Raw genomic sequence first — 9,329 nt, forward strand, 5'->3', positions numbered from 1 at the left:
GAAGACTCATATCAATGGTTAAGAAGTTTGTTCAAACAAACCTTGACTCTGATTGTGTTTTTTTTTCCATTCCCTCCAAAACCACGACTTCATTTCACTGTCTCTGAGCGATCTTGAACTTCTGACTTTCTAAAGAGTGCTAAGATTTTCCCTTCGCTCCTCTTCTCTCATTTTCACCGGAGCCTTCGGCATTCAGAGGACCGTATTAATTTTCTTCCTTAAGCCTCTTAACACTGACCTATTAGTGATCCAGGCACAACAAAGACACCTGACTGAAAGGAGAGGGTGCCTCCCGCTAACATGCAGCTTGATAAAGAAGCCCTTTGAAATGGGATGGCGTCATGTCTTCCCACTGCTTTAGCTACAACGATGAAAGACTTAGAAACACAAAGCTGTATTTTTTGCACCAATAATTGAAGGCACAAACATCTGGTTTTTCCTGAGAAACATAAAGAAAATGAACAAGAAAAGACGCTGCAGCTTTAACAAAAGCTCTGTAGACGTGAGCATTTTTCAGCCATTCTGTTTCTTCACAAGGTAAAGCTGAGAAGTCTTACAATTGAAAATTCTTGTAAAATGACTCAGGTTCCAAGAAGTAAAACTTAAAAAGATAAAAGAAAAATGTATAAGATGTCTTAAGAATGTATTAACATTTTTATAAGAAAATTAATATGTCTCATTAAATTTTCAGATTTTGTATAAAAAGGGTAAAAAATAAAGCTAGTCTTGAGTCGTGCGCTGTGATGAACTAATTTATATTTTTCTTTACAGTAAGAACAAAAGGGAATAAATTAACTAAACTCCCACTAGTCTTTTAATTTTTATGCTTTTTTAGGCTAATTCCAAAACCTGATGTTTTCTATAACGTAGTTTCTGCCATTTGATCAGAAATTTACCTCAGACTTTTGGGCGGGACTGTTGGTAACCCCACCCTAATTTTCTTCCCTGTTGCTGATAGGTTGGAGCAGGGAGCTTTTGGCCCGACTAATGTCATTTCTAAGTCACAAATACTGTCTTTTTTAATCAGCATTTCCTCTTGATCAGGGATTTGAATAAAGAAAAACTAAGAAATGCAATTTTAAACTTAATTTTCTTTGTCCTCCATCTTAAAAATGCCACAAGAACATGTTGAAAAAGCAGAAACATGATTTTCATCAGGTCATTAAACCTCACTAACTTATTTTTTACATGAAAATTGTTGGTAACATCTCAGTCTGTGCACAGAATTCAGAATTATTTTAATGTCACCTTACACTAGTAAAAAACTGAAATTTAGGAAGGTAAAAAAAACCCTAGTTTCAGAAAAAAAAGGACTTTTCTGCCTTGCTGCACTGTAAGCAAACTTTTTTTTAACTCGGAGCATTCTTGTTACCTCTGAGTTTATTTCTGGGATAATTTGCTTTTTTGTTAGGTTTTTTTTCTTTTTCTTGTTGTTCTTGATCAAAAATACGAATTGAAATTGCATAGATTTCAAACAGGAATGGAGGTACTCCCAAAGGGTTCACATACTTTCTCTTGCAACTGTATAAGGAAGAATTAAGGTTAATATTGCATTTCAGGAGCAGAAAAAAAGTTTGTAGATGTAAAACCAACAATCGACCAGCTACAGCACAAACTCACTACTCGGCTCCATTCTGATGCATTCACTTGTAGACAAATGGATCCATGAACGTCTTTGGTTTCATCGTCTGAGCTGGAACCCAAACTGCAGCTGATTAGCTCCAGTATTGCTTGCTATTTTTGTTGCACCAGTAATGTTTTCTTAGGGTTGTAAGGGGCTGTAAGCTAGTGGGAAAGTGTGTAAACAAAAGGATGATGGGAAGTCGGGGCAGGCTTACTGTGGGAGTTATGTAACAGATGTAAAACTCATCACTACGCACATTGTACACTTTTCTCGGACAAACATGAATATTTCCACACTTTTCTCTCTTGTTTAAGCCCTCAAATTTCAAAACTTCATAGAAAATAAGTCCAGTTTTATCGAATGAAAACAAATATTTGATCAGGATTAGAGCTGCAGAAGGCTGGAATAAAAAGCTTCATTCTGTGTGGGCCGGACTGGGAAAAGATTAAAAGAAAACCATGCGTTTCTGATATTGTTCAGGGGGGCGGGCCAAATGAGGAGGCGGGCCGGATCTGTAGTTTGGGGACCCCTGCTTTAGACGTCACTCCCAAGTTGTTGACAGTTTTTGACATTTGGTTAAGGACTCCTCTGCGTCACTTTTTGACGTTAGGGTGTCCCCAACTTGTCGTTTTTTGACGTGCTGGCGGACCAAACCCAGTACACTTATCTGGCACCGGACCTGAACTGGTTAGGGTTGGGGTACCAGTACTGAGTTGGGGTATTGGTGTGCTTTGAGTCCCACGACTGAATCAGTTTTGGTTTGCGGAACGGAGGTTGGGGACCAGTGATTTTATGGAAACAGCCAGCAAGTCAAAAAACGACAAGTTGGGGGCGTCCGTAACGGCAATTTTTGACGCAGGAGGGCCCTTAACCAAACGTCAATATGTGACAAGTTGGGTGTGAGAATGTGCTGGAAATGTAGATGTTACACTGTCAAATTTTCTAAATAAAATGTTCAAAAATGCAGTAACTTCAGGAACATTGTCATTGGAAACATTTACCCGTCTTCGGCTCCACAGAGAAGTAGGGCTCCCCCTGCAGGATGGAGTAGATGAGCTTGGCGTTGTTCCCGAACATGGGGTCGTCCGCATCCGTGGCCGTCACCTGCGCCACCGTGGTCCCTGTTGGGGGTGGGGGATTGCGGAGTCAGAGGAGGTTGCAGTTCCACTCGGCGAGGAAATAAAGTGATTATGCCACAGTCCCGCGGGGTCTGTCTGTCTGACTCAGGGGAGAGCGGCGGAAATGGGAAAGTGGAGGAGTGAGGGGATGTTGACAAAGGAGAGATGTGTGGGGGGGTGGGCAGCTGAGTTGGCCTTTCACAACGCGGCGCAGGTGTGCGTGACAACCTCTCGAGCCCCGTGGCTACATCTCACTATCCACCTGCTCCTCGGTTTGTCTCCTGGATTCGGTTTTACCGCTCTATCTTTCAGCCATTCTCCCTCCGCTGACCGTATCTTTGCCCTCGCCTCTCTGCAGCATCTGTTTCCCCCTCGTGCCTCCTCTCCATCTCTTCTTTTCTTCCCCGAGAGCTCTCTGTCTTTTACACACTGATTTCTTACTCTGCGGTACCCCCTCTTCCTCACTTTAACTCAAATACATCATGATTTATGATGAGTGAGATATTATGCAGCAGGAGATTACATTTAAATTGAAATGGTAATGTTTTTGTTATAAAGGGCAGTGGTTATATTTAAAGTATATTTATCCATAAAGGCATCTGAGCCTCCGTAGAGAATCCAATACCTTTAACTTCCTGAATGAAGACAGATGAAAGACGTTCATATAACCTTTTGTTGAGCGTCTGGAGTTTGGATTTAAGTTTTTTTTTTTTTTTTCTGTGGAAGGTTGGCTCAGCCTCATTACAGGAGACACCACCGGTAAACAGGGAATGCCACAGGCGCAAGTTGTGAAGCTCTAATGATTTGTGGTTTTGGACACATGTATTTACTTTCTCTTTTAGTTCTCTTCTTTTGCCATCTATGTGGTTTTAAGGGCAAAAAATATAAAAAATAAACACCCAGGATCATTATCCAAGAGACCTGAGAGTGTGGCCCATCTGGACTCGCACAGTTGCTCCTTCTCTATATTTTCATTCAACTCCTTGGCTAATTAGCTCGGCTGGGTTCAGCCTTTTCTGTCGGCTTTGTTCAGTATTTTACAGGTTATCCAGTAATTAACCTTGTAGCGTCCATAAAAGATGCAACCATGATGCAAAACACAAAAAGTCTTTGAACTTGATGACTTTGAGCTGATGTGTGCCACGCATTAATGAAACTGATTATTTACAACAAATAAAGAGCATCAGAGAAAAAAAAGTAAACTGCAGATACATCTCAACCCGTTTACTGGCTTTGCTAACTAGATAAAAGGAAAAATATTTACATATGTGGTCAAATTACAGGCGAGCTAGCCACGTTTCATTAAGCACTATTAAAACCACAACAGAAAACAGAAAATAAAACTTATGGAAACTTTCTAATCAGATCATCACAAGTAATGCTGCAAATCAGAAAAGTTTAGAGAAAGAGCTACTGAATGTCATAACCTAATGCAAACGCTTGTGGTATTCCAGGTATGTTGACGAAGATGGTGCACTGATTTTTTTTACATTGTATTTTATGATTTTTGATTTTTCACTTGTCTCTGTGGAAAACATGAAATTCTGTCCACCTTCATCCACATTTGTCATGGGATGGATAACACGGCAGTGGGTCATCTGGACCCCATAAGGGTTTAAGCTGCATTTACACCAACAAGGCTGTATGTGGTTTCACGAATGCACGTTCAAGGGGTGGTGTTCACACTGGACGGTAGCAGCAGGGAGGAGTATTCTTCTTCTTATTTTGGTTTTGTACTGTTAATTATGGCTCGTCCGCCACCTCAAGTGGCAGCTTGTGTCTAAGTACCTTCGGTCTCAACTGGGTGAGTATGAATTGTCTGCGCGAGAAACAAGATGCCTGACATTATCAACCAAAAGCATACATTTTACAATTTACCCTAAGCCTAAAGTGTTCAGAATTATACAAAGAAACTTTTCTTAAAGAATAAAATTGGAAAAACCATAACTGTTTGGGTCGCCATTTAAAATAAAGTTTTATTTGATCGTAAAGGTGGGGACCTTTGGTTCTGGTTGAGGACTTCTGGTTCTGGCTGCAGCCAAGTCTTCTGAAAAAATGGGCAAACTTGTATGGGCCACACAGGAATGGACATTTTTGGCAGGTTGACCAATGTATGTGCTACACCTGAAGCGTTAGTGTCAACAACCCTTACAGATGTGAAAAAGACACAGGCAGGTACAGATTTATCAGATCTCTCCCCCAGAACCTACAGACTTTGTAAAGAGTCCATCAGTGCTGTTCTTAAACAAGAAGAAATTAGACGGTGTAGTTTTTGGGGACTTGTGTACTACGTCCACAAACCATATGATCAGCAATTGTGTATGATCAGTAATTCCATTGTCAAACACTTGTAGCTGCTTTTAAAGAAATTATGGACATGGTTTTAAATGAATCAACAATTTTGTTTCTTAAGCAAATTTTACAAATGCAAATAGTCTAAAATGATAATAATCTTGTTCTCAAATGTCAATTGAGCCAACAGTTTTAATGAGACCCCTCTACCAGCTTTTTAACATCAATTATCATTATCACATTTCTGTTTGCATGACTGCCATTCTCTGTTTTCCCACAGGATACCAGTACCCCCAACAGACAGCAAGGAAACAAAAATCTAAAACTATTTTTTTCCAAAAGTCTTTTGGTTTTTGATAGTTTTCTGTCTTAATTCTTGTGATTTTTATTTAAAAATATGTCTAGTGTAGCATGAATGAGTTAAGTTATTATTATAAGAGTTTAGGTGTTAAATAAAAAAGTGTTCCCCCTTTAGTTGCACTCGGATGCAGCAGGTGAACTGTTCCCCTTAAATGAACCACCCGAGCCACCGTAAAGGAACTTGAGGGAAAAAGTCATTAGGAGCAAAAGGTACAGTATAGCAAGTAATTGTTAAACTATCCCTGAAGTATAGAGTTAAGCAGAAAAATACTCAGTTTATTATTGAACCAAAAGGAATTTATTGAGTGACGATCACGTTTGAGTTAAAAGAAAAGGAGTTCTGTTTTTGTTCAGATGCAAATGGGAGATGACTAGGTCGTGCCAGTCTGAAGGCTGTATAGTGACCCAGCTGTGAGGTGATGAAGGCTTTTGTCACCATTGGAAAAATGTTGGCAAGAGAAAGAGGGGTTGACTTTGACCAAATAACAATTGGATTAGCATCAGACTGGACTCAGTAATCACTTTGAATCCGGGATTTATTCTGAGTATGTTGCCATGGGTAATAACACTACCTCGTACCAGCACTACCTTCTTTCAGCCCTACCTCGTACCAGCCCTACCTTGTACCAGCACTACCTTATACCAGCACTACCTCGTACCAGCACTACTTTGAATTAGTGCTACCTTATGCCAGCCCTACCTCGTACCAGCACTTCTTCAAATTAGTGCTACCTTATGCCAGCCCTACCTCGTACCAGCCCTACCTCGTACCAGCACTAACCCGTACCAGCAGTACCTCGTTCTAGCACTACCTCGTACCAGCACTACTTCCAATTAGTGCTACCTTAAAACAGCCCTACCTCATACCAGCACTACCTCATACCAGCGCTATCTCGTACCACCACCTCATTCTAGCACTGCCTTGTACTACCACTTCCTCATACCAGGATCATATCTTACCAGCACTACCTCGTAGGGGACCTACCTTCTACCGGCACCGGCCCTACCTCATACCAGCACTACCTCGTACCGACACTTGCTCGTACCATCCCTACCTCGTAATGGCCCTACTTCGTACCAGTAGTACCTCGTTGTAGCACTATCTCGTACCAGCACTACCTCGTACTGGCTCTGTCTTGAATTGGTCCTACCTCATACTGGCTCTACCTCGTGCCGGCCCTACCTCGAACCAGTAGTACCTCGTTCTAGCGCTACCACATACCGGCCCTACCTCGTAATGGCAGTATCTCATACTGGCTATACCTCCACTGGCCCTACCTCACACTGGCTCTACCTCGTACCAGCACTACCTTGTACCACTACCTGCGCAAAAAGTCAAGTGGGCATCTAAGACTGAAAATACTTTTAAAAGTTTGTTGGTGAACCAAGTGTGTTTATTCTTTATGAAGAAACATTGCCTTCGTGATGTCTAGGAGATTCACACAAACATGTCTTTGTATGAGATATCCAGTTAATTGACTCAGGTATTTGCTTTTTAAAAAGCTTGAGGTTTAATTCATTTTCATCTTCTGCTTTAAGTAAAAATATTTCTTTTGCAATGCTCACTGCTCTTTTGTTAAATTTGAAGTTGACGAACAAGCGGCAAAAATTCAAATACAATTATCGAACAGGAAACTTTTTCCCTCCTTGATTTTAGTTTATTCTTATTTATTATTTTACCTTCATCTTTATGTAACAACCAAACGAGATTTCAACATAACATGTCCCTCATGTGCACCATTTTAGCTTAGCCAGTTAGAGCAGTGTTTTTCAACAAGTAGGTTGCAATCCACTACAGTCCTGTACCATGGGAATTTATTCAATTTCACCTAATAGGTCTGAAAAAAATGTAGTATTTCCAGGATATCAGCTGTGTCCAAATAGCCTCACGTTTCACACTGAGTTGGCTGAAAGAGGTTTTTTTTACATCTTCGATGGTGCGCCTTGTAATTTTTATCAAAAGTGTACCTTGCTCTAAAAAAGCTTTAAACAAAACACTGGATTAGAGAACATCTGGGAAGTTTGAAAGCTAATGTGATGCAAACTCATTCATTTGGAGTTTAGTTTCAGTCAGTTTGAGTTTTGTAACGTACCTGGTGGACTCATCTCCGGGATGCTGGACACGTACGTCTCGTTCTGGAACTGAGGAACATTGTCGTTGATATCCTGCACCTTGATGATAAACTCTGACTGGGGCTCCTCGGGCTCATTGGTCTTTCTGTTGATAGCTTGGGCTTGAAGGACGTAGAAAGCTTTTTCCTCACGGTCGAGCTTTTTCAGCTTCCTGATCTCACCAGAAAACTCATCTATCTCAAAGACATCTCCGGCACCTTCTCCTGTCAATATGTACTTGATGGATAAATCGCCTCGGTCAGAGTCGGATTTGATCTGAGGAGAAAGAGAAGCAGTTAGGACCTCCAATACTCCTAAAATATATATATATATATATATATATTCACAATTATTTAGAGAACATTTTTTTATATTAAATATAAAAGGGAAAGCACTACATCAAGGACAATTAAATGTGAAGCTTTACCTGTCCAATAACACCAAGAGAGGGATCTTCCTCAGGGACAAACAACTGAGTCCATATCCAGCTTCTTTTCAGGCGACGCTGAGGATATGAGGACTTCTGGGCCAAATGCTGCGTCTCCAAACCCCGAGAGCCTTTAACGTCACTCGGGATACCGCCGGGAATCATGGAGAAGATTGTCACTATCGCCAAAACTCTGGAGGTGGCCATTTCTATAGTCCCAGAGTGGATTTTTATGTGTATTACTGTTGGTGGGAAGGAGATTCTAGTGTCCCTTCTTCTGTTTGGCTGATTCTTCATTTGCCAGCATAGGGACCCATGATCTTGGTAGTTGCGTATTCCCTCCTGGAATGATGGTATGCATGCCCGTTACTACAAAAAACAAAAAACAGTTAATTTCTGCAAGATATAATGTTCAACACAAAAGTTGTTATAAATCAAAATTATCTTTGATTTTCTATTTGTTCCAAAGATATTTTTAAACTGGAGATATTGTGAATGCTCAAACCTGAATGTGGCCACTGAAGATGCCAGTGCTGATAGCTGAAAATGCTTAAACTGAAACTTGGCTAAAATATAGCTATGCCAAATTTGCCTACAACACTGGAATCATGCCTAAATTAGCTGAAAACAGCTAGCATAGTGCTCAAATGTTAGCTAAATTACATATTTGCCTTAAAAAACTGTAATCATGTCTGAATTAGCCAAAAACAGTTCGCTAAATTAAAAGCTAAATGTCAAATTACCCTAAGACCCAATGATTACCGAACATTTTAAAGTTTAATGGTGTCTCTGGCTAAAATGTGAAAGTTCACAAGTTTCAAAACACAAAGTTTTGAAGGATTTGAGCAATTTCTCCTTCATTTCCTATGAGGCATATTTCTCTCAATATTTCAAAAGCTAAAAAGTTTATGAATACCTAAAGTACAAACAGTGATGTCCTGAATTAGCTGAACGATTTTATGTCAAGATTGCTAAAATCGCAATAAGTGTGATTGAGTTTTTAATTGCAGAATAATGTACCGAAAGGAGCAGGAGGATCACTATATTGTGAGTACTGTAAAGCACATGTGTCAAAGTCAAGGCCCGGGGGCCGGAACCGGCCCTCCTTGTAATTCTATCCGACCCTCCAGATCCTTTAATTTTGTTGTTATTAATGGCCAAAAGTTATCTTGCCCTCATTTTTTACTTATATAATTTTGAAAAAATTTGTTTTTATGAAGAGTAAAATATTGAAAGTTATTTAAGGTTTAGGTTGATTTATTCTTAAATAATATTCCTGCCTTTTTATTATTTATAATTAAGTTGGAATAGTTTTCAAAAATGGCATTCTGCAAGCTTTTTGGACTATCTTGGCATTTACTAAGAATTTTAATACTGTTTTGGAGTTTAGCCAATA

General features: G+C 39.9%; 1 protein-coding gene across 3 annotated transcripts in view; it reads right to left on the bottom strand.

The window, feature by feature from the left end:
• The window catches only part of cdh19 (cadherin 19, type 2), a 54,795-nt gene that overhangs the window by 35,459 nt on the left and 10,007 nt on the right, over nt 1–9,329 (bottom strand). For all 3 annotated transcript variants that reach the window (XM_024280415.2, XM_024280418.2, XM_024280417.2), the window contains exons 2-4: nt 7,934–8,302; nt 7,488–7,782; nt 2,626–2,745 (exon numbers count right to left, since the gene is read on the bottom strand). In XM_024280415.2, the coding sequence (XP_024136183.1) occupies nt 2,626–2,745; nt 7,488–7,782; nt 7,934–8,230 (712 nt within the window). In that variant the 5' untranslated portion in view covers nt 8,231–8,302. The remainder of the gene's footprint in view (nt 1–2,625; nt 2,746–7,487; nt 7,783–7,933; nt 8,303–9,329) is intronic.

This window comes from Oryzias melastigma, linkage group LG20 (genome assembly GCF_002922805.2).
Source record: "Oryzias melastigma strain HK-1 linkage group LG20, ASM292280v2, whole genome shotgun sequence".
Taxonomy (NCBI): Eukaryota; Metazoa; Chordata; class Actinopteri; order Beloniformes; family Adrianichthyidae; genus Oryzias; species Oryzias melastigma.